Consider the following 26,527-nt stretch of genomic DNA (forward strand, 5'->3'; position numbering starts at 1 on the left):
TTGACTAGAACTCAAGAAAATTTTAATCAAGCCCCTATTCACACTGTACATTTTTACTTACAGTGCAAAACCTACTTACTTTCTCTGCATTTTTGCATGACTGACCCTAGAAAACTCTCAACTTAATCAAAGATAATAATTACTGATACTAAAAAGTTTGATTTTGTTTGAAGAACACTGATACTATACTGTAATTCACTCTGAAGGAGGAAAGCACTATATATACCTGCTAATTATTCCTGGCATGCAAATTACATCCGGACTGATACCAGTTATTTTTAGCCTACAAGGAACAGTAGGAGTGAGTACTTAGTACATTCTCCTAGTTTCATCATAAGCATTTTCCAACAATTTCTCCCACACTTAATCATAAAAATCAAAACTCTGTAGGGCTTTCAGATTAGTCTTATGGAAGCATCAACATTCCCAATACATTATACCCAGCAGCCTAACAGAATTTTAGCCTTTATTCTAGGAGCCAGAGATAAGAATTTGTAGACTCCCAAATTATCTACTGAATCAATCCTTTTGATTTTCTAACTTTTTGAAATAAATCTTTGCTTTAAATGAAGTCAGTTAGCAGACAGAGGGTAAGAAGGAAGAGCAAACTGCAGTTTTTTGAATTTGTGTCTGTAGCTTTAATGGGATATATTTACAGAACGGCCAAGACTGGAGTGAACCTCTAGAGATCATCTAGTCAAATCACCCTGCTCAAAGCAGGGTCACCTGAAGGAGGTTGCTCAGGTGGAGTTCTGTCCAGTGGGTTCTCAGCATCAACAATGATGGAAAATCTATACCTTTCCCTGATCCATCTGTCATCTCTCAGGTTGGCCAATCATAATTGCACCTTTGTTCATCAATGCCAGCTACTCCCAACAACCTTCTTGTACTTCCCACATTTCAAAATGGTTTCCAGAATAATTTGTTCCCACAGATAGCTTTACAGTTATTTGCCCTAAAAGTTCTGAATCCTCCTTCTTTTCCTTCCTGAAGGTAAGGAGTGATGTTTGTTTTCTAGCAGCTCCCAGGAGCTGTCATGACCTTTCAAATGCAGTCGAAGTCTTTGTGATGACATCAACCAGCTCCCTCAGCACTCCAGGATGCAACCCATCAGGTCCCATGAACTTCTATACATTAGTTTTATCTAAACATTTCATAGTCTAACTTACCTCCACCCAGAGCAAGTCTTCCTTGCTCTAGACTTTCCCTCAGGTCTCATGGCCCACGGTTCCTGAAGGTAAGTCTTACAAGTAAAGGCCTAGGCAAAAAAGACAGAGAGTGCCTCTGCCTGTTCTGCATCATTTATCACTTGATTCCCTACCCCATTCAGTAGAGGACCCACATCTTTCATTTTCCTTTTGCTACTGATACACCTGTAGAAGCCCTCTTTTTTTTGCCGTTCACATCCCTCCCCAGATTCAACTCCAGGTGGGCTTTGGCTTTCCCAACCCATGCCTGCATAACACAACTCTGCTCCCACCTCTTGTACATTTCCATTCTATGTTTGGATTTTGTCGGGAGCTTCCTGTACATCCACGAAGGACTTTTATTCACCTTTTCTTGATTTCCTCTTCATCAGAATGAATAACTCTTGAGTTGAGAGGAGTAACTTAAAACAAATGTTACCAGCTCCCCTGGATCCCTCTTCTCTCTAACATACTCCACTTTTCCTGGGCTACTCCATAATGTAACTAAGAGTATTAAGCTGTTGAAATGTTTCTGCCAAAGGTAGCTGTTGGATCTTCTGGGAAACCTCTTTATTAGCACTTTATTAGGTAAGTAACATCAGTTTCATTGACTGAAAATTGAAAGGCAATTTCAACATAATGATCTCTGTCCTTTGCCATGTTAGTTGCATCAAAATGAACTATCAATATAATCTGAAAGCAATTTTATTACTTTGGCATTTTCATAACTCATTAGTAAACAAGTACTTATCATAATCTAAACCTGAAAGACACAGACAAATGGAACAAATACAAGAGTAAAAACAACATGATGGAAGGCTTTTCAACTTAATTTAAATAGGTGTTATTCCTCTGCTCTATCTGCTAAACATACTTGTTCAGTGACACTTGACTTACCACTACACTAAAGATACTTTTTAAAGGTATGTGCTTCATCATTTGACATCTTACAATGTCTAGTGAGAAAAATAAACTCATATATAGGTATATACCATATATAGGTAAAAAATCACAAACTACACATGTTGGAGCTATGCTGGCATGAGCAGAGGAAAAAGTCTCAGCTGCTAAAATGTGGAAAAACTGACCCTCCAGAAAAGTCCAATTTTTTCAGTAGATCAGAAAATTAAATTAAGTATTTCTAAAAAATTAATCCCTCTAGAAAAATAAACAGTTTCATAAAAATTGACTTGTTATCTGGTGTGCTCACTGCACTTATTTAATTTGCTTAATTTATGTCCTTATTTAATTTGCTGCTGCGAAGTCTAAAGGAAATTAAGAGTAAAATCTTATTAATCAGTATAATTTATACACCAAGTGACAAAGTGACACAAATATTTATTTTTATAGGTGAATCCCTAACATAAGAGTGTTCCAGCCAACAATAAGATGTTCCCAATCGAGATGGAGTTGGTTTTTTTAGTACAAAATGGAGTAAACATCATCAGGAGCAAGAGCAGTATTAACTTCAGTTTAGTAAAACCGAAAAATTAAATGCAAATCAATAAGAATTTAAACCCAATAGTGTCTTTTTCCAACAGAAATTCTGCGCTTCTTCAGGGCACATTGAGAAGAACTCTATCGCCACTTACTGGGCAGATAAGGAAGTTCGTAGTTTGAAAACAGCACAAAAGGGTGATTGCAAAGCTACCGGCATGAATAGGCAACTCAGTTATACGGAGGATACTAGTCTGACAGAAGTTTTTCTTCTTGCTGTTAGCTCTCACATGCCATACGCTTGAGGACATTATACTCCACTGTTTAAACTCTCCTAAACCCTTTATTTTTTTCACCGTTGTGTGGCCATAGTCGAAGACTTCCCTACCTACCAGTCAAAATATACTGTAATGACAATTGCTGTGTTCAAAATACAGAGGCTGAGCACATGAACTTATGTTAGATTTAAAACAGTGTAGGGCTATCAACACAAAAAAACTAACCTGGATTGTGATTTTGGGGGTTTGGTTTGGTTTTGCTTTTGCGGTTGGAGTTTGTTGCCTTATTTTTTTAATTCCAGTGTGTATGGGCACATCCATACTGATGTCTCAAGCTAGATAATCCACCAGCATTATAAGCAAAAACATTTTCTCCTCTGGAATATTCTACATTCTTTCCATCAACAGACAGTATTCTGTTCACAGAAATCACAGAATATCCTGAGCTGGAAGGGATCCACAGGGATCATCAAAGTCCAACTCCTGGCTCTGCTCAGGACAGCCCCAAGAATCTCCCTATGGGCCTGTTCCCAAAAGACTGTGTTATGTTTGTACATATTTGTTTAATTACTCCTCAAACCTCAAAAAATACAAATATGACACTTCTTCCACGTCTGCCTTTTCTTGCTGTTCTGACAAAATCACTCATTCACAAGCCATCTTCAAGACTGCCTACTTACCAAGTTTCTAGGTCAGGATCTCCTAACATGTTTTTCACAATAACAGATCCACTGTGACAGTCAACATAGTGTAACACCTTTTTCTGCTTGTCTCCTAATCTTTCCTCCCATCCCACAAAAAGACTAAAATATGCATCAGAAACTGTTGTCTTCATCACCATTTTTCTTCTGTCTCAGCTTCACAGGTTCATGCACACACATTACAGCAAGTACAAATAACTCCTCCAGTAGGCTCCATCAAAGCTGAAAACCCACAGAGTGCCACCACCTCCCAAACAATTCATCCACACCATTCCCAGGTTTGCTGATGGGCAAATAAAGCGGCTGTACAAATTCTGACACCCAGGAAGCCTATTCATTATTCCCTCCCCCAAAGAACTACTGAGATCGATTTATGTTTATGCAAACATAAGACGATCAGATTTCACTTACCCACAGAAACAGACTTACTATACACACAGAGACTAACAAATCCATGGTAAGGATTTTAACACCATCGCTGCCTTCCATTACCAGAAAATAAGCTAAAAAGATTGACACCACATAAAGGTGGTAATCACTATTTTACCTAAGTAATAGTAGGTCCACTTACAAAATTCACCTTTCATCATATTAATTTTTGCCATGCACATTACCTCTGAGTCTCTCTTCTATAAGAAATGAAGTTGAATTTATTAGTTCCCATTCTTTTATTTATTTAGCCTCTTGCTTCTTCACAAGTCTGTTTTCTTTTCGAATCCCCTTATCTCCACTCCACAAGTGACACCAACTAAGAACCAACCTTTGTTAGTCTCTAGTGCTCACTCTTTGTCTTTCTTCTGAGTTTCTTCAGTGGAAGAGATACCATCCTTTTACCTACATGCTACACAATTCGACTCAAATCTTTCCTTAACTGTTACTACGTCATATTTCAGGAAAGAATCTACCTTAAGTATTTAATTATGTCTGCTTATGTTGTACAGATGGATATTCAAGAAATAGACCACATAAATCTGAACACAATTACAGCAACCACTTTCGACCTGACAGGATAAACACTCCTTTCAGTCTGCTTCCTCAAGTTCCCTGTAATGGTGCATCAACTGTTTCACCTGTTTAAGTAATAAAAGTCTCACACTGTAAGTTTATCCTTCAACCAATGTGATTTTCTTTTTAAGAGAAAAATCAGCCTGAAAATTATGTACCCAGCAGCACCACATCACCATCATTGCCTGAACTGTACAGAGCATGCTAGAGTAACTGATGGAAATTACAATTCTAAGTAAGAACTTCTGTTAAGCCTCAGGTATGAATGTTAAGTTTTTTCTCATAACTGTTAGAAACCATTCAGAGTTTCTCAGTGGTTCTTAAAAGCATTTCTGATGAGATATAGTTCTCTCTAAGTTTACAAGAAATCCTTATGGATGGGTTAAGCTTTTGTACTGTTTTTTGACAGGTAATGGAGAACTCAATTTCTAAGACCAACTGAAGATATTAAAAGCACCAAAACCTACCTGCTGCTCAGTATTTCCCCTCCCTAAACCACATCTACAACAGATTATTTGCTGCTGTTCAAGAGATTCACTGCACTTTACATAATACACAAAAAAAAAACAAAAAAGAACACCAGAATCCACAGAGAAAAGATATACAACATCCAAAGCAAAATACATGCAGAGCAACTCCCTGAACCTGACTTTCCAAAAGCATTAGCAGATTAACAGCGCGTTAGCTGCTTTGCAGTATTTGCCTGGGCACTGTACACATTCAAAATAGGCTTACCCTCAATAAGAGAAAACACAGATTTTCAAGAGTAGCTAAAGCATTACTTACGGTATGGCTTATCTCACTGCATCTTATTTACCCTTTCAACTTTCAGATCCAACCAGTTTTTCATCTCTTGCCTTCTTTTTTGTTGTTGTTATGAGAACACATGCTCCTTCACAGCTGACACCACCACCAAAGGCAACAACTTATTTAGTACCACACAGCAAAGGCAGAATGAAATTATCACTTTTTAGAATATGAAAAACGTAAACGCAAATACTAGCAAATTACCTATTGTTTAGAGAAGGGATTAAAATAGCACATAGTACTCATTCAGTAAAAGCGTAAGACAACATCACTACCTCCTATTTTCAGCCAAGTCTGCACCTTCATCCTTGAGCTCCTTACTTTTCTTCACACAGTCTTCTAAGAGAATTTCCTTTCTTCTCTTAGTTGCATGCACCCAGTTAGTATCATCATCGCCAACCAGATCCTTTTCATCCGCAGCTTCTGCTTCAAATTGCTGAGAAGTGGCTCTTGAAACCTTCTCACCAATCTTTCTCTTCCACCCAAAACAAGCCATCTGGAGAACTGGAGAAAAAAATACATTTTCGGTAGTTAGGTAACGCAACATTTAAGCACACAGAATACAAAACACACCTCACTCCTCTCGACCCCAGAGCAGTAACGTGGAGCAGACTGGCAGTCCCCCACGCCGGTTCTGCCCATGGTTCCACCACAGGTGTTAATGAGGGATGCCCAGTTTGGAGCCCCACTGCCGTTACCTGCGGCTCCCACTGGGCAATTCCCCCGAGCTGGAAGTGCCGTGGCCCAGCAGCAGGAAGCGGAAAGGCGGGGCGGCAGCGGCAGGAAGAAAAGAGAAGGGAGAAAGAAAGGGAAGGAAGGTCTCCGGCAGCCAGGGACAGCCGGGAGCTGTAGTTCGCCGAAGGACAGCCGCGGCTGGGGGTGTCAGTGCGTGTGAAATCCCGCTGCCCTGAGGCTACCGGGAGTAAAGGAACTCGTGCGGCGGGCCGGCTATTCCCCGCTCCCGCCGGGATGCATGTGCGGACCGGGACAGCGCCGGTTAGCGGAGCGACAACAGCGGAGGGGCGACAACACTCGTTCCTATAGGAACCAGCCGTTCCTGATGCCCGAGTGCCGCAGGGGGACACGTGTGGGGCGCGGGAATGGCCGGGCCACCTCGGCAGCACCGACTGCGCCTGGGACAACAGTCACGCCCCGCGGGAAGGCGGCTCCCGCCGGGATATACCACAAGGAAAAGTGACCAAGGCTGATCAGGAAGGGGTTTAACTCTAAACGGAAGACAAAAAAAACCCAACCAACCAACCAACCAAACAAACAAAACAAAAAAAAGCCACCACAACCAAACAACAACAAAAAAGACAGGCTGCAGGGTTTAAAACTGCTCCCAAGTTACGGGGACAAATACCAAGGCAAAAGCCCCATCCGCGATGAGTGGAAAGGGCAGACAAGGCGAGTGACCACGGGGTGGGGGGGAAAGGCAGCTTTTACACTGAGTATTCAGTGTCCCTCCCATCGCAAATTCCTTTTTCGCACCGAAAGGGTTTACAGGATCTAGGAAAAAACAGCAAGACCGTGTGAGCTCAGCTGGGGAACCAGCCTGCCTAGCTGGGAATTCTGCAGTCCTTTGTCGTGTTGCTGCTCCTTCTAAAATTGTAATAGCTGCTGTTTTTAAAACAAGTGTAACAGTTCTTGTCAACTTATAACATACACAACACTGAAAGACAGCATGCACACCGTTTCAAACAAGATGGTTCAGTATTTTATGTTTACTTGGTTTTAAGTTTTGAAAGTTTAAAAAGTTACACAGTTATAAACAAGCATTTTTGCCATTCAGCTTTGTCGAAAGAAATTAAGAGGAAGTAGGCACATATTTGTTAAAGAATAGGACTTCATATCTTACAATGGTAATCAACTGGTAAAATAAAATTTAGTTCAAAGTTTGTATTAAACACTAATATCAAGACAAACATGAAAGTTTTTTTTAATATTGCACAACCAAGATGAATTTTTATCCATTACCTAGTGAGTTATATTGCACATGGACAGTCAGGTTCATCCATGTTATTGAAAAAGTTACAATACAAAGGCAAGATAATTCATTGTACTCCAAAAGGAGTGCGCTTGGGAATACAGATAACACACTTGACCAATTTGTGTATTTCCATAAGCTGCCTCCTTACAACTCTGGCAACTCTCTAGTGAAGTTCCATTTCACAGCCCATTGGCAGCTTCTACTGCAATGCTAAAGGTCTGCAAGATCAATAGGAACATGTGAAGAAAGCAATTTCAACAGCAAGATCTACAAAGCATAGGAAAGTCACACAATAGGCAACTGGGTTCAACTAGGTTGTTAGTGCCCCTTTCTACCCCTCCCATTCCCTATAAAAATCTCGGTTCAATCAAAAAACCTTTGACCATCAAAACTGATCCACCATACCAATAAAAATTTACTTTATTTAAAATACACGTATTGTACACTTCTGCCAGAAACTTGCTTTAACCTCCAGATTACTGAAACTAAGGAAAAAACATGGTTGTCTTAATGCACAAGAGGGCCAAAAAGGTATATAAAAATTAAAAGCTATTTGCACCTTGACACCTGGCATTTGTTGTCAGCATTACAAGGAGCAGATACTATTTATAAATAGTTTAGCATATGTAAGTGATCCCAAACCAATTCCAGAAGAGGAATTACTGCAATTTAAAAACCTGTGCGTTTGTAGTGTTTATGCAAGTGCAATATTTAGTAATTTCGAAATAAAAGGATTACAAAAATGAACACTGATTTATTCAGTACACCAGAACCAATTCTTCAAAGACTAAAAACAGGACTTTATTGTAGGATTTGGAACTGGTCCCTCATATTGACATCTGAACCTCGGGAGTTTAAATGCAAAACTTTATGTTCCACTTTGAGGTACAGTGATACAGCCAAAGTCCCTACAGAGACCACGTGTGACACTTGAGAATAAAGAAATGAAGTTGTAACTAGTACCCACCTACTAGACAGACCTCACAATCGCCCAGTTCAGAACAGAGTTACAGAAGCTGGGTTTAAAGCAGCTTTATGTTTCTTCAGATTCTGTGCATAATCAAAACATTAATTTCTGGACTGATGCCAGGTGGCCAGGATTAAACTGTTCTTATATCTGTAGCTAGCAGTCTCCCATGAATAAAACCTCAGTCATTGGCAAGAACTGCCATCCATTTGAAGAGTCCAGGTTTCACTGCTCATAGTAATGCCTGGATTTCCAGCCTATCCCTTGAAACTTAGTAGGTCATGAAGATTATTTTGAAGGGAACATTAATTCTTGAATGCAAACCTAAATATTTTATGACTGTTTATGTCTAATAAGGGCTAGATGAAAATGGAACTGTGGCTAATTACATCCAATTTGCAAGAGGCTAAAGGTACAAGTACTATCTGCCATTTTAACATATCAAGTTCAATTTTCTTCCTAAAATGTTGCAAAAACTGTAAATGCAGAAAGATTTTTGTTATGGGTAATTGTGATTTACTATTGAAAACTTTCTCAATATTAGCACTCAAGTTGTTATGATCAGTTTTCAACGTTCTATTGAGAAGTTAGACTTTAATTCAGTTACATTAAATAGCAAAGTTTGCTATTAAGGCAGCTTGGGAAAAAATAAAAACCTGTATATGTAGTTTTAACTGCAAAGCGAACACTACACAGTATATCCTAAGTTAACATGTGATAACCAGCTGTATCAAAGTATAAACTTGTATGTTAAAAAACTGTCAATTTTAGATTCTGGAATAGCAGGAAACCGCCCTTAAGCTGTGCGCCCTTAACTGTTTCTAAGAAAAAGGATTCTCAGCCTGCAGTAGGAGCTGCTGTGCTACTAGCACGCTAAGGTATATGCACAGACCAGGGGCTTGCTCACAGTTCTCCATACTGCAACATTTTCATTTAGCCCACGGAGTGCCAAGTCTTCTCAGCATTAAGTCTCTTACTGCTGTTGTGGACTCAATTGCTCTACTCACTGCCAACAGAACTTCACCCTCAGTGCATTAAAGAGCACCTGCACACATTTCCAACTGGCTGGATTTGCATGCATGTAATAAAATGTATTGTTAGAAATAGTACATTGTAACATATCAAACTAGTCTTTATTATTTACTGTCAAATAAGGGGGAAGAAACATAGCAGTTTTAACACATTACTGTTAATGATAGTTTTGACCAACTGAGTCACAACTGTAGAGGGTGACCAACAAGTCATATTTGGGTCACTGAACTAGTAAGTGTACATTTACCTACAGTGCATCAGGCATATGTATTACCAGTGAAAAAACCAAGGAGGTCCATCTAATTTAAATGTTATATGCAAGCTAATGTGCACTCAATGTAAAATATTATAAACACTACCCAAAGGGCATGTTATTTCCTGTACCTGTGTTATGCCATTGGGCAGCAGGCAATCAGAATTCACTCGAGCTTCAAAATAATATATGCTAACTGCCCATACTAATTTTAATCCCCGTGCAAATTGCATTGTGGCTAGCTTTTTCAGCGCCTTAGTTAATTTAACTTGATTATAACTGGAAGCATCTGACTATGATTTAGGCATGCTTATTGCTATAAAAGAAATAAGCCCATCTTCAAAATTATTGTGCAAGTATTTTAATCAGATTTGCACACATCTCAAAAAATTCTATTGTATGACTCCCTGGTCTTGGAGTTACGTCAGCTGTGGAGGAGTCAAGCGAAGAGTTCACTGATGAGGTAAGGGACGTATCTGCAGATTTTCCTTGCACATCAGCATCCGAATCTTTTTGGCAAGATCTGTAGTTGCTCACAGAACCTGATCTCTGTGGAGTTGCAGTCCCAGACTTCGCTTCAGTAATTTCATCTGGGGGCAAGAGAAGAGAGGAGGAAAACTGGGAATCAGTATCAAATCAGTTATAGGAAAAGCAAATACCTTCCCCTTCTCACACCTCCAAATCTTGTCTTTTAAAATCTTGATTAATACATAAATAGCTTTTGAAAACTGTATATTTGATACAAAATAAAAGCTTAAATACATAGTAACACAAAAGCTGGTGTCCTTATGCTAATTATTTCTGTACTCTAAACTATGGTCCACAACCATTTACATCTAGTTTAGATCAGCACCAGCCATATTTTTCATGAACTTATTTCAGCAGCTAATAGTTCAGTTTAGGTTACTTAAAACAAAAACAAGATAGCGTAAGATTAAGTTCAGTAATAGTTCAAATGTTTTGTAGATGTTTTTTGCTTGCATCCACTTTATTCTATTTTTATTTTTTATATTTGGGTATTTATACATTGTTATTATTTGCATTTTTATTATGATTTTATTATGATTAGTATATTAAATTAATCGCTAACATCTGCATTAATTTATCCTTCAATTCTGGAAGTTTTTCACCTAGAATGTTGTACTGCAGCAGCATACATTTACCTTCAGTATAAGGAGGAAATAGTTTCCTCTTAGTGGTAGTGTTATGATGAAGCATCTCTAATTCTTACTTTAAATACTGAACATTAACTTGACTCTAACCTGGCACCTGCGAAGTTATTTCAGGACAAATAAGTGACAAGGTAATCTCTCCTGTTTACACAAAGCTATTTTTAAGTACAAATTAAGTGGAACAGAGAATAGTTAACCATGGTGGAGAGAAAGGAACATCAAATCAGCTTTACTGCTGGAAGAAATATGACAAATCCACGACCTTGGGTTGTATTTCCCTAAGAGTTAAAACCAGGACTGTAGCAGGCTGCTCTCCCCCAGCTGCATGGCTCTAAGCAGTCATCCCCTCTCCAATAGGGATGGCATTTGTCCTCCTCCTCATCATCACGGCTGGGCTTCGCGAACGAAGATTTGGGAAGGGCTCTACCCACGTTTGTTGCAAGCGCGTTGGTGGCTAAAAAGGCCAATACGAGACAGGCATGTCCGGTTGCAAAAGGCACAGCAGAAAGACTCCTTAGATGGTATATTCTGCAAGGCACGATTCTTTCTGCGTTGCCTTTTCTCCTCAAGGGTGATCCTGCGTGCTTTCTCAAAAGCATCAGCAGCGTTATAGATGGTGTGTCTTCAGGTCTCCAAATTGGAGGCCAGAGTAGACCAGTTATGGTGGTCAATATGGCCAAGGCTGAGATGTTGTTTCAGGGAGTCCTTGTATCTTTTCTTCGGGGCTCCTCTCATGCGGCAGCCAGCGGCAAGTTCGCCATAAAGCAAGATCTTAGGGAGGCGGTGGTCCTTCATCCTGGAGACGTGCCCTGCCCAACGCAGCTGTGTTCTCATCAACATGGCCTCAATGCTTGTGACTGCTGCCTGTTCAAGAACAGATGTATTGGTCACAAAATCTGACCAGTGGATGTTTAGGAGGCAGTGTTGATGGAAGCATTGTAGGAGTCGCAGGTGGTGGCGGTAGATGACCCATGATTCAGATCCGTATAAGAGAGTAGACAGCACCATGGCTCTGTAAACACTGATCTTGGTACTTTTCTTCAGGTGTTTGTTTTGCCAAACTCTTTTATGAAGCTTTCTGAAAGCACTGTATGCCTTTGCTAACCTGTTGTCTATCTCCCCGTCAATCTTACCATCCGAGGAGATGAGGCTACCTAGGTAATTAAACTGCTGGACTGATTTGAGCTCTGATTGGCCAATGGCGATGTGGGGATGATGGGGGACTTCCTGAGGTGCAGGCTGACGGAGAACTTCTGTCTTCGGCATTTGTCCTATATTGCAGTAAATTAGCACAGGACAGCTACTGGTCCCTTCAGTCAAGCACCACTGGATCTAAGCAAGTACCTGTACTGTTAGAAGAAACAAGGCAAGAACTGTATGGCTAAATCATATCAGATTAAACTGTCATGGGACACAGTCTTAGCCATCCTATGCTGTAATGAAGCCACACTTCAATAAATGCAATGTTTTCCTAGGCTAGTCATCTACACCACTGGCTGTAGGTAATTTGGCTTTATTCTACTATGCCCATAAACAAGCATTGTGGTCAGTGTTTATTAGCTCCTCCACTCATTTCCAGGAAGACATCCAACCAGGATTTGATGGTCTGCTACTGCCACTCTATAAAATATCTCTTTCTACAGATTAGACCAAATGTTTTCAAGACTTTAGTTACTGCAAGCATACAATTCCTGTCTCAGATTTTAGCTACCATTAGCACTGGTGGGTTGACTCTGCCTGGCAGCTGATACCTCAGCACAATCAGGAAGAAAATTTGAAGGGCAAAGTGAGAAAACTCACAAGTAGAAATAAACATAGTTCAGTAAGGAGGAAAAAAAAAAAGGAACACTAGATCAGGAAGGAATAAAGAAACACTAATACAGATTAGATTGGTTTAAAATAATAAAGGGCAACACTTCTAAGTAAATAAATTATGTTTGCATTTAGAATGATTTCCCTTACAACTCAATTAATTTAAGTAATTCTTCACATACCATCAATACTGCGGAAGTCCAGTAAGTATGTTCTGCTGTCCACCTGATACAATTGTAGACTCATTTTGGAATATGCACTTGTTACTGGATTCTTCCTTCGAACACGCAGATAATATGGATTTACAACCTAGTACAAAGGAGATGAGTCAGTAACCAGAACAGCTTGCAAATCACTGCATGTTGTTTTTGTCATTTCAACTCACTAGTATTTATCAAGCGATTACAAGCTTACCCGTTGGATTTGTGGGTTGTGGGGGGGTTTTGTGTGGTTTTTGGTTTTGGGGTTTTTTTAGCCAACAGAAAAAAAAAATATTCCTACAGCCCCAACAGAAAACTTAGACATATTAGCACAACTTATTTTCCTGTCAGCATGAACAGCCTCCCCCAAAACCCTTCTTGCACAGCACAGGCATATGAGATCATATCCCAGTATGCGAAAATACAGTTTCAGACCTCTGGGCTATGTAACTACACAGCTCAAACAAAAATGTATTGTTTGCTGTAAAGATCCTCTATTTTGTTACCTTCCATTCATAATCCAGTTGTTTAATTGCTCGACAAACTTCAGCCATGATATCATTTGGTCGACTCTGACTCCGGATCCCCAAGTGCCATTTAGCCCTTCTCACACCTTGGTGTTTTGACTTCTGTGGATTCAGCTCATCAAGAGTGTGGCGAGGACGTGGTGCTTCAGCTACTAAAAATGGCACTCTTTCGGGGTGAGGGCGAGACAGATGGTGATCATCCAGAAAAGAATCTGGTGGACTTGTAGCCAAGTAGAAGTCTTTGGCCTCATTCATTATTCTTCTGTTATCTATAATGAGGTGATAAGCAACAGCTAAAGGGTCCTGATGATTTCTGCTGTACAGACAACTTAGCACTTCCTCTTCAGTGCACTCAAACTTCTCACACACTTCTTTTAAGGCTTCATCATCAATCATGGTAGAGCTATATGAGGGGTCTTCAGGAAACAAATACTTTGGAAGGTCCTGCTTAAACCATTCATGTTCCCTAGAATTAAAAATAAAAAATTCTGAGTGCATGTAAGTAACGTAAACATTTTTAACACGAAAATCTTTAAAAAAATAAAATTCATTTTAGTCTGTACAAGAAGAATCACAGTTGCCAGTCGAAGTCTCCCTGGAACACAGGAAATACAACAGCACATAAAGTTAACCACCGCCTGCACAAGATTTTAGTAGATATTTTGCAAGAGACTGAAAAAAACCCAATCCTTTTCACTGTAAGGTTTTCAACTACCTGAGCTCCAAAAACATCTTTCTATAACTCATCAACCAGCTTTTTATATAAAATTATATTCACCAGTCTTTGGATACATGATTGTCATCCAGGTTGCTACAGATCACCTCCACTACAGCTAATTCTCTCAGATATAGGATATACCTCCTCCAGCGATGGTCCATTTGCTTAGGGAGTTTGCAAGACCTTCTCTGAAGGGATACCTTTCTTCACCTCCAAAGACTGAAGACTCCTCATCCTTTTACAATCCTGTTGTCAATGGCCTTATCCCAAGCAAGGGATCCCAGCTGCCAGGCTTCCTCACCCTCTAATTCCTGACTTTTGGCCCCAACATCCCAGCATTGGAGTAACCAGCTGAGAATTTGCTCACCTGGTTGATGGTTGAAATCTTTTTGCTATCTCCCAGATAATTTAGGGATAGGGATCAGGTGGTTTCTCTCTCATTTATAATTTCAGTCCCTTCCTCCTCCTCCTCCTCTTCTTATGGTTGCTCTGCTGCAGAAAGGGCTGCCTCTTCTGACTCCCTCCCCTGCTCCCTCTTAGGAGAAGCTTCTTTGTTCCTTACTAAACAAGATGACTTTTGCTTCAGTTGTTTAGTTCTGTTATTTAGTTGTTCTAAACAGAACTGTTAAGGATTTATAATCCATCCACGCTCTGTAACCAACATTATTCAACAACTTTTTTATTATCAGATTAAAGAGCTTCCTCAGACATGTACAATACAGAAGAGTGGTTCTTAACAGCTAAGACAATTTTTTTCTACCCAGAGAAGTCTATATAGTGTAATTTTTGCAAAGCATTCTACAGGTAAACAGCTTTGCTATGGCAGTCTTAAACCTAAAGTTTCTCAGAACTTCTATATATAACATAATTTGTTTTACTGTGATCTCCAATAGATATTTCATTGTCCACTGAAAATGAGCACTGTCAGAGCTAAAACCGAACCACCAGAAGCCGAATTTTTCATCTCAGTCTAAAAAACATGCACAAGCTGTATGAATGATTTCTTTGCTCTCCAGATTTGCACCATTGTAATTCCATCATCTGGTGATCAGACATCAGTTAGAGTTTTACCTAATGTCTCTGATTGTTGCTCTCTTCATTGGATCCACTTGCAGCATGTGCTTCAAAAGACTAATTACAGATGGATTCAGGTACTGAGGGGTATAAAAGATACCATCACATATCTTCTTAAAAAGGGTTGGCACATGATCATCATCAAATGGAAGTGTTCCGCATAATAGAGCATAGAGAATGACCCCACTGCTCCAAATATCTACTTCTGGGCCTGCATATAACCTGTGAAAAGATTAACTATTAGTTATTTGTGTGCAATACATTTAAATATTTCTTTCTTCAACTTTCTTACATTGTATCACAGTAATTAAAAGCACATTAACTTAGGACAACTGATGTGCAAGTACTATACCATTTCAGTTCTATGCCATGCCTCCCTTGAACTTTAATGTCCTTCCTCTTCTAATATGTAACAGGGCATAAGTACAGAGCTTTCCTCTCCATTATATAAAAATAATCCACAATGAAATTTCAAACAATGGCAAACTGAAAAAAAACATGCATCTACTACTAAAAAAGCCTATGTCGTAAATTGTTACTAATGTCTTAGAGGAAAGTCAAGGTGCAAAGTCACCTATCTCCCAAATCGAGGCCAAAAAGTTTAAGACAAGTCCATATAGCAGAACCCATCACACATTGTGTGCTACTGCCAGAGTAAAACAGACATCTGGTCTCCAATCAACAATTGACAAAATGAGGGTAGTTGACTGAGGGCAGATTTGACAATCATAGTCCACAAGAGGGCAAGTTACCTCCAGACTGAGTATCTGTTCTGCAGCAGGTATTTCACTGCTACTCAACCTCACAGCAGGCTTTGCCTGCACCTTTCCTTCCAAGGTATGAGCTGTACATGAGATTTTTAAACCAATTCAGGCATATTGTACACACTGGATTTGGGGCATCAGACATCAGCTCTACTTTACAGGAATTATTCAAAGCTAGTTCACAGAAGCTTTAAATATTCATGAAAAATTATCAATACCACTAACAGCCCAGAGTTTCTCAGCATCAAGGTTGTCAACTGAACTAGTTTTGTAGCCTTTAGAATCAAGCAGCAAAATGACTGAAGTACATGCACACATGTATCCAATATAAAAGAAACTACCTTCCTGAAATTACTTCTGGTGCAGCATAGTTAGGGGAACCACAGCTTGTTCTTAAAAATTCTCCATCTGACATCATATTTGATAGACCTGAAAGTGTATAAGAGTAACTACTAAAAATTCAGGGAGCAAAACGATTTCACACTGCATATACCGCCTAGAACAAACCACTAGTAAATCAAAGTAGAAAATTAACAAATTTATCACAGTTAAGAAATAACATTGTTTGGAGTTACTGAAATTCTCATATGACCGTGCCACATAATCCTCTATTTAGTTTACCAGAAATCTGAGTAACATCAACATTATTGCCATAATGTTTGAAAACATATTCATTCCAAGACAAAAACCAGTTCAGTTTGGATGACACAGGCGTGACAGAGAACAAAGCTGCTCTAAGAGAGATGAAGCAGAATAGCAAGATAGGACTTTGCTCATTAACACGAAAGTGCTAAAAAACACATTTGCTTCTAAAATGCCGAAGTGAAAGACACTACCACAGAATTTCCCAGAATTCTCTAAGGGGAGCTGAGGAATAAACATGACTTCACCACAATTTAAACTGCTGCACTGTTCAGCTGGTTCTGGAATCACTGCAGTTCAGCAATTTAGTTTTAGATACTCTGTTAGCAACTAAAGTCTGCTTTAGAACTAGACCATCTTCATTTACCAGCCCTCAGTAAAGTCTAAGACCTGTGGAAAATATCTTCTAGTTTCTTCAATAGAAGCTGCATGATCAAGACTACCATAAGCCAAAGAACTCAGTCTCCAAGAAGGAAGCCCTTTTATGGGGCAGCAGGGAGTGTGCAGTGGGGTAGTGGTGGTGTGTGGAGATGAAAGAGTACGGCTTGACTAGCTTTCATATCCTAATACACAAAAGGTTTTATTAACTAGTCATGATTAACTGAGTGCTACAGTTTTACTGACATTAAGTTACTGTACTTCATTCCTTTGCCATGTAAGCCATTTCACCCACAGCATTTTCTACACACGAGAAATCAGTATGATTCCCAGGGCCCATAGCTGAACACAATTTTAAAACATACTTAGAATACTCAACATTACCTAGCACCTTTCACTGGAGACTCAAAATACTTTACAAGGGCCTATCCACTATGACTACATGAGATATATCATCATGACATAGCAGCATAGATACCCTACTATGCTTATATGGTAAGGGTTCCTGACTCAGATAGTTCCAAGGACTAGTGGCAAGGCTTCTCTGCAACTGTGTCACAAACAGCTATGAAAAATAAGCTTTTTGACTAGTTAAGCACATACATAGCAAAAAAGCACAGGAGGTTGCAAGACTTAACTGTTCTTATTTTTACTTTTACACTTTAATTTCTTTTTCTTTCAACAGTCTAATTTAATAGGAGGACTAGTTTCTTTTACTATTGCATTGGGGTTCTTAAAGATGGTGAACTGCTCCTGCACTGTCCTTCCAAGCACCTACATTTTACGGATTGTGAAGGCAGGCAACAGCAGTGAGTTCTGAAGTGGAAAGGTCAGGAACTAAGTTCATTTAGCATTTCAGAGAAAGTACTGTTAAGGAAAACCAAAGAAAGTAGTTCACAATTTGACCTAGCCACAGAAAATACTTGAAAAACAAGCTTGAGAGGAAAACAAGTTTAGTAGATGTGCAGGAACATTATTTTGCTTTAGATTTATACTCTTGATGCTCTTGTATTGTGTCCCACCACCAGGATATTCAAGTATACACACTTTAGTTAATGTTTCCCATAGCTATTAACAGGTTCTAACACCAGAGATGCAATCAGACACAAAAAAGAAATCCTTACCAAAGTCAGCTATCTTGGCATTCATGTGTGCATCAAGCAGCACGTTTTCAGGCTTCAGATCTCTATGTACCACCATATGCCTGTGACAGTAATCCACACCAGAAAGGATTTGCTGGAACAGACGCCTACTTTCCTTCTCATCAAGCTAAAATAGACAAAGATTTTAAACCATTATGAGACAGTGGAAGTTAACTTGTTTTCATTTGTATGAGCTAGAGGAAATTTTTCCCTAACAACTAAATGAAGTATTCTATACAGTCTCTCGAGGCGACTTCGGAGCTTTCACAGAAGCTGTTCTAAGACTTAAAGACAGTAATAAGTGCACAATTACTACTGATAGCTTTTCAATACTGGGTTTTACTGAAGAAACAGTTTTCAGCCACTCCAGCTAGATACATATCAATCTAGTTTGTACTCTGCCATTGAAAATTAACATATTAGTAAAGAGGAAAAATGCTATGACAAAGTCACACATAAAGATCTGAAATGCGCTAACACATAACCACTTGTAGTTTTGGAACAAAACACAGTCATAAAGTGTATTTTAACTGATAACAGCAAAATTAAAGCAGAATACACGAAAACACACCTTCATTTAACAAAGTGTGACTGGGCCCCCGGTCCCAGCCCCTGATAATGAGGATAGCTTAATAACTCCATTTTATGATGCAAGCAGCCATCTGTGACCAAGTGAGTCATGTGTTCATGCTCCTTCCCTCATTATCAGGCCCTGAAGATCCTGTGAACCAAGCAGACAAACCAGACTTCTCACCCTCCCCACCAGCCTCAAGAGTCCTGGATGTAAGGCTGATTACCCACTTCCTTACCAGCCTTTAGTTCCCAGGCAACCAGCCGGCCTCGTGTCATGGAATAAGGAAGTGCAACAGGAGCCTGAGCAGTGTCTTTTATCATCAAACAGTTACAAATCATAAGTGGGAATGAGACTCATGACTTTTCAGTGGCTACAGATGCCTCCACAATACCCTGCTTCCTCGGAGAACTGAGTCACTTGTATTCTTTCATATGATTTTCAAGTCTAGACTGTGATTGTTATATTGACACAGAAGAATATGTATTAAGATTTGACTAGATCTGCAGAGGGTCTGGGTGATTTGATAAGTTAAGTTGTGTTAGAAATTCCGTACTAAACTATTTATAAACTGTACTGCATTGATTCTGCTCACTGAAAGCCTGTGCTACTCTAATCATAAATCCTGTGCTAATCATAATATTCTGTAGACAAAATAAACCTTTAATTGTACCATTCTAGCAAGGATACCCGAAACAAATTTGTCTGTCCCCTCAGTGTGGGGTGACACAGGAATGTTGCAAAAGCAATAACACAATTCAAGTCACCGATTTGCAAAGTTGGCTTACTTCTTACCCTTCCATTTTTACAGATGTAATCAAACAGTTCTCCTCCTGAAACATATTCCATCACCATGAAAATGTCAGTGGGTGTGCTGATGACCTGGTACCTGATAATAGAAGGTATCTATTAGTCTACACACTCAGTAAAAGAGTAGTTACATTTAGTTAAAAGGTGTACAAACAGTCAGATAAAAATATACTTTAAAATATTTTTTCAGTCAATCTACAGCTACTGGAACGACAATATGTTTCAGAAGCTATTTCCTCTCACTGTTGCCTCTTTCATTTTTCATGTTGATATTTCAATTGGTATAGTGACACTTCCTATTTTGCTTTGGCTACAGCTATGTCCTTTGGACTCATTCATGGACTCTAACTGGCAGCACAAGCAATTTTGCTGACAAATCAGCTCAATAGTCTTCTAAAAACTAACCCACTTCAGAAGTGAGTGAGTTGATCTTACACAATACAATTCAGCTTCAGTGTAACAGCTGTTGCCAAATTAAAGGGATTGCATAAACATAGCATCTGTCACTGGCAGTAGGGAAGCAAGATTCTACCAATAAAAAAACACCAACATCATGACTAAGACAGTGAAAGTCACCTACACTCTAGAGGTGCAGGTTAACTTTGCAGGAAATTACAGTCAAAAGAAAGTCAATTATTTTTATAATTTGTTTCCGCAGACCAGACATGAGGAGTCTGTTCTGGGATATACTTAGCTGTACTCTGACATCCACTGATGAACTATGGATAAACTAAGAAATGTAAACAGGCATACTGTAAATACCACATTTAGACACGGGGTAGCTGCTATATTGAAGATTTTAGAATTATCAATCACATACAACAAACTGCATGTTCTTAAACACAGAAAAAGCTTCCTGAGAGCAATCTACACTGAAAAAACAGAGATCGCTGACCAGCACATCACTAAGAACATTTTGAGAAAATACCATAAACTTACTGTAAGAATGACCTTTACAGATTTGTTCTTAATAACTCATTTTCTAAGCAGAAAAAAAAAGATCAAATATAAACAGAAAAACAAAAATGAAGTAGCCTCTAAAATCAGAGATGGATGCTACTAGAAGTATCTGTCATGACATTACCTTTTATATACCTGTCCAAAGAATTTCTAAGCAAAGATCTAAGGGAAGCTGTCCAGCCTGCAGGAAAGATAAGTTTTGTGAAAGTATGTTACAGAGGGCACAGCTGCAGATTTTGAAGCTGGTTACTTTTTTGACAAGATATTGTTTGTAGTATTGCCCTTTAAACATATTTCAGATCAGTGAGATTACTGCTTAAATATGTTTGATTACAGCAAACAAAACTTACAGCTTTATTATATGAGGATGCCTGAAGAGTTTGAGGTTCTGAATCTCCCTGCGGATTTTTCCTACAACATCAAGGCTGCGAATCTTCTGTCGGTTCAGGATCTTCACTGCAACTTTATGTCCAGTTAACTCATGTTTTCCAACTGCAAGAAACAAGGAAGTATTTAGTTAGGGTTTTCAACTGCTCAGTAAAGACCTGATTTGCCCATTTTGACTGTAACCAAGAAATAGAAGTTAAGGTGTTAGCATTCCACATATCCCCATTATCTTTAGGGAGGTTGAAAATCAGATGGTATGTAATTTCTTCTGCCCTGCTCCAACTTCTTCCACAATTCAAGCATTAGAAGATGTGTCTATGTAAGAAAAACATTGAAGCGTACCCTCAGAAGTCTCACAGCATGACTACATTTTTTGCAATATTGGAAAAAAACAAAAACAAAGCATATCCTGAAACCCTGCCATCCTTGCTAATTAGAGAGCATTTTCTCTCCCTGTATAAGTCACTCCAAGCTTTTGGCTTACTTGGTAACCCACTCAAACATGTTTTCCTGTATCTCTTCAACTTTATCTGCAGAGATCACTCTACTAAAGAAATTGATATTATCCCTCCTTCAAGAAGCCTGTTTCAGCAATTGCTCCGAATTACCACTATGAGCATCTGATCAGTTTACCTACAAAAATGTATCTGTCCTTGGACCAGTCTGATGCTCTACAAGCTCACAGTCTGTGCAGTTAACACCAGAGCTTTACTATATAAAGTAAGTGGCAAAAGTTACCAGAAATGCACAAAATGAAATGCAACAGTAACAATGAAAAACAATGCAAACATGCAACCTCATACATTCCTGGAAGTGGAAAAGAATCTGAGGAGTTTAATTTTTCTTTAAACTGTAAAATATTTCCCAATCAGTTGCCCCTCTTTAAGACTTAAACTTTGCAGGAGCTATTGCAAGTAGTCACAATGAAGTTGTTAAGAATATTTTTCTTAAACCCAACACTGGATCACAGATAAAACATTTAGAAGCTAAATATCTCTTCCACTAGAAAGCTGCACTATCTGCATGGCTTCTGCTTGCAGTAATTATAAATATACCATATTTATTTGCCACCCTGATTCCAACATTTTGAAGATAAGCCAAATTACAGGGACACCGACATGGTCCATCCTTGTCCACATGAATAGACATTACTAACAGGCCTGTGCTGAATATACTATCTGGGTGCCTCCCCTCACTTGAGAATTTAAATAAGCTCCAGGCTTCAAACTTTGTTTAAATATATTCATGGGAAGCTGTGATTAAACAGCAGTGACAAACAAAAATCCTTCTGCATTCAACAGATAATTTGGACAGAATAACACCCACCTGCAAACTTTATTCACAACACAAGATCTTCCCGCTGCCCTTTGCCCCAATACTGAGCCAAACACCAATGCAAGTGAGAAGAAATTCTTAGCAGAGAGGCAAAGATAATGACAAGCATCTGAGCAGTTATTCTTACAAGCCACTGTGTAAATAAAGCATTCTAAATTCCTGCAGGGAACTCAGTAGTGGATTATCCAAGACCCTGAACCATCACAATGCTGCACTCAGACATCTCTAGTACCTGAGAACACAGAAAGGCTCTGCCTTCAAGGTGAAAAGACATATCCCTTCATTCAGAAGCCAGTACCTAAAAATGGCCACAATAACCATAGTACTGGGCAGGCACATTTCCACTGCTGAGGAATGCAGGACAAAGCCCACATCCACCACAAGTTCTAGAGAGAGCACAAAGCAGTGATAGGTGAGTGCCTGGAACTGTATGAGAATTATCTGCTTTGAACTAGATCAACAATTAAAGCAATCACAACCCCCTTCTTTTCTTCAGCTCAAATGTGATTCAAGTTTCAAAGCAATCCAGCAAATTATATCACCTATGTTAAAACCCTAAGGGGTAAAGAATCTTCAACATAAAAAATAAGAAAATCAACTCCTCCGTTTGAATTACAAGGTCTTTGCCCATCCATAATGGGAACTGAACTAAGCTATAAGTATTTGAAAAAAATCTTTAAACAGTAGGTTTAAATGTAACATTAGTTTTTGTTACTAAGAAACAGCTTCTCAGAAACTAACCAAAAATCAGAATGAATCTGCATCTTCCTTTGCTTTACAAGGTGCATGTTTAATATAGTAAGTAGCATATATATCTGACCAATTCTACAGCTTAGCATCTATATATATGCAGTTCTGTGTTATGTGTATAAAGGATTCTGTATATATGCTATAAAGCCTCACTTTTGAGCCAATTTGTTCCATTTTTGATTTGTCAGTCTATGTTAGACCAGAACTTCCTTAGCACTCAGAAAAACATTATAAAGTCATTTATTAGCTACAAGCTTTGTTCAATATGCAAGGCACACAAAAAAAGTTTTTCAAAATAAATTTTTCATTCAAAGTAACTAAACTAACATTTGCAGTTGACTGAAACCAATTCTAGCTGTCATAGCCTTCAAGGCTGTGTGCCTCAAGCCTTAATTTTATTCACTGACTGGGAGAAAACAAGATTTCCTGCTTCTTCAACTCTGCCAACTTTGAATAAATGACTGTAATGAAAACACACTGTGGTTTGGTTGGGTGCAGAAAGATCCCAAAAAGCCTGTTCTCTTGCTTAAAACATTTCAAATTCAGTAATTTTTGCCTCCCTTTAATTCAACATAAAATTATAACACATCTAACTTTTTAAGATACAAGTTTTCAATAATCATCCACATCATAAAATAAAACTGTTTTCTTGGATATGGTATCCGTTACGTAAAACGTCAGACACAGACTAGTAACAGACTGCTGACACTTTTGAATTCGGGATTAGGACAGAGCTGAAAGCATCATCTCGGACGATATCACCATGTAGACACATAAGCAGTCAGTGTTATCCTTCTGAAAGCTACTTCGCATTACCTATAAAAGGGAGCGCAAACAAATTTCAAGTAACCAAAAGGTATGTTTATCACCCTAATCCTCAACTACCTACCAGCCCTTCAGAGCAATCTCCAAAAAAAAAGTTCACTTAACAGACCTAGTATCTCCCTGTATTTCTTTATTCTCTGATAATATCAATTGCCTTCAAGCTTCACTGCGGCTTTGCACAGCAGCAAGACTTCCAAGACAGTGACAGTCTCAAAGCAGCAGCAACTTCATTTAACAGCTGAAGTGCAGGAGCAAGGGTCTCAAACTTAGTTCAGCAATTCTTCAATTGGAAAAAACTGATAGTGAGGCCATCCAGAGTAAATACAACATTCCCATGAAATAGAAGTATCAGTCATTAAGTGAGTAGCAAAAAAAAAAAAAAAAAAAAAAAAGCTGAACAAGCTTATGTTGTATTCAATGAAACAATTCTGCAATAAGCCAAAAAAGCCAACTCAAAGCTCAGACGAAAGCAGCCTTTAAAAGTATGGGATAAACAAATGTTTTCACTAACATGAAAAAAACCCCAAACGGTAGTTCACGGTGTGCAAAGCCAACCTGCTGCACAACATTACACATCATACTGATCTTCACTATCCATTTCCAGGTCCCTTATTGTTGCCTTGATAAACACCACCTACTTTCGTTATGTCTGAAATCTATACAGACTAGCACTGATAACTTAGATCTAGAGGCCTGGAACAATTCTTGTGTATTTACAGCCTGAAGTAGTACCCCTCGTTTTCTCAGTATGGAACACTGGAAGCCTGAATACTCTTCCTTTTATGAAAACTCACTTAAAATCAAAAAATACCTGGAAATAAAAGTTTGCATTTGGTTTCAGCAGAAAACAACAGCAATGTTTAAAGAAAAAATTGACAACCTTAGGGATAGATGTTTCACACTGAATCATGGTAAAGTTTCAATGAGAATGTGTCTCATATAGTTGGTTTAAGTTCAATATTCTTCTATCTCACAGCTTTTCACTTTTGGCATTTTAGCATCTACGGTAAGCAGCAGGGTGAATTCATCTGACAGCATGAGACATTCAACAATTACCAAGTAAAATCTGTTTTTCCACTTCAATGTTTTCAGGCTGCCATCGCTGTTAAAATTAAACATCCACTTTCAAGGAGCCATATGCCTGACCCCCTACATCACTTGAGCTCAATGACAATTCTAACTGAATTTTAAGAAGTGAACACATTTATTACAGGTTTTCACATTATGTCAATTGATGAAACCATATGAAAATTATTAGAATTAGAGGAAAACACAGATCTGGTATTAAATGAAGAAAATGTGTGCCCAGGAGGAAAATCAGTGCATCATAAATAAAATGTCCTTTATCACACACAGCTAAAGCAAAAGTAACACAGTAGATCACATAGGGATAAGAAAAGCAGGGGTACAACAGAGCTCTCTTAAATTTAAGAGCATATTAAAACATTGATGGTATGTCAATTTCAGTTTTGTGCAGTGTGCTGGGTAAAAAACCCAAAACAAAGACATCTTTGACTCCTCCCCTCAACCATATGGTCCCTTCATGGGGAAGGAGAGCCTGATGCCTGTCTTCTGGGCTATATTATTTTCTCTTTATTTAAGGAAAGAAAATTCCCAAGGAAAAGAATGGTATCCCAGCTGCCAGTTAGGCGTCACTACTCCCAAGTGCCTTGAAAAAGAGGCTCTGCTCTCAAAATATTTTCCACTGCATTCCCAGAGAAAAATATCCTCTTTCCTATACATTAGTAACGTCTTCAGAACATGCCAACAGTTGAAAGAGCTTGTGCAGAACACATACAATGGAACATCTACACTGAAAAAAAAAAAAGCTGTGTGTTTTTTACTGGTTATAATAGCAACCACCCACTAAGTAAAAAAAAAAAAAAAATATGAACAATATAGACTGAGCTTAACTCAACTCATTTGCGAAAAGATATTGTCAGTTTCCCTGCCCCAATATCTGAAGTTCTCACAAGCAACACAGCAGGAACAGTGAGAATAAGCTAATGAACAGTTCTTCCACCTGTGCTGGGTAGGTTTAACTTCTATTTTATTTTTACGAGCCTTCAAATATACTAGCACAGTATCTACACCCCTACGGTGTAAAGTTTTTAAAGTCTGAGCTGAGAAAAACTTTGATAACCACTGGTCAAGCAGACTAAGCACAAAATCTTTCCGTAACTGTGAGTCAGCTCTGTTGCCGGTTAATCCAACAATCCCAGACCCACCTTTTTACGGTTATTTCTCTGTTGGTAGAGAAAGAAATCCTGCCCTCCTTACAAGGACATCGAGACTTTTCTGCAGCAAAACGCTACGAAAGATAACTCGAGAACTAAGACTCCCTACTTTCGCTACATGCCCGGCGCCGTTTTAAACAAACGCAGCAGCATTTAGCTTCTAGCGGCTATTTCCGCATAAACAGATGAGGAAGCTGTTTCTACCCCAGCCACCGCTTCCCTCTGCGGGACCGCCAGTCCCACCCCGGCACCTCAGCCCGCGCAACTCCCGCTTCGAGAGGCGCTCCCGCGGGCCGGGGCCCCGCTGACGGGCGGCCGAACGCCTGCCGGCCCCGCTGTAGCCGCTCACCCTTGACTTTTCCGAAGGTGCCGACGCCCAGCGTGTCCCCCAGAATGTAGTGCCCAATCTTCACCCGCCCGTGCTCGTGCTTCTGTTTATCCGCCACCGCCGCCATCTTGAGGCAAGGACCGAGCCTGCGCATAGCGCCCGCCCGCCCGGGCCGGAGAACCGGCGGGGGAGGAGCAACCACAGAGCGCCCGCCCGCACCCGAACCCGGAAGAGAACC

The 26,527-nt window shown here is 39.3% G+C and overlaps 2 protein-coding genes across 3 annotated transcripts in view; both read right to left on the minus strand.

The window, feature by feature from the left end:
• The window catches only part of TTC33 (tetratricopeptide repeat domain 33), a 35,266-nt gene extending 29,075 nt beyond the window's left edge, over positions 1–6,191 (minus strand). Inside the window, exons 1-2 of one of the 2 annotated variants that reach the window (XM_027714579.2) lie at positions 6,114–6,191; positions 5,691–5,919 (exon numbers count right to left, since the gene is read on the minus strand). In XM_027714579.2, the coding sequence (XP_027570380.1) occupies positions 5,691–5,911 (221 nt within the window). In that variant the 5' untranslated portion in view covers positions 5,912–5,919; positions 6,114–6,191. Of the gene's footprint in view, positions 1–5,690; positions 5,920–5,988; positions 6,080–6,113 lie in introns of those variants that run through there. The other variant, XM_039387073.1, reaches the window with a different exon arrangement.
• Positions 6,192–7,105: 914 nt separating this feature from the next.
• Positions 7,106–26,498, minus strand: PRKAA1 (protein kinase AMP-activated catalytic subunit alpha 1; the record flags this gene model as incomplete). Its single annotated transcript, XM_027714577.2, is given in 10 exon segments — positions 7,106–10,247; positions 12,824–12,950; positions 13,348–13,834; positions 15,158–15,382; positions 16,266–16,353; positions 18,069–18,213; positions 19,453–19,546; positions 20,778–20,919; positions 26,311–26,458; positions 26,460–26,498. Coding segments are annotated over 10 exon segments (1,740 nt in total), but the record flags the coding sequence as incomplete, so codon positions are not given.
• Positions 26,499–26,527: the final 29 nt, after the last annotated feature.

The sequence above is a fragment of the Pipra filicauda genome, unplaced genomic scaffold (genome assembly GCF_003945595.2).
Source record: "Pipra filicauda isolate LSUMZ 115617 unplaced genomic scaffold, ASM394559v2 scaffold52_size3558583_pilon, whole genome shotgun sequence".
NCBI classification, from domain to species: domain Eukaryota; kingdom Metazoa; phylum Chordata; class Aves; order Passeriformes; family Pipridae; genus Pipra; species Pipra filicauda.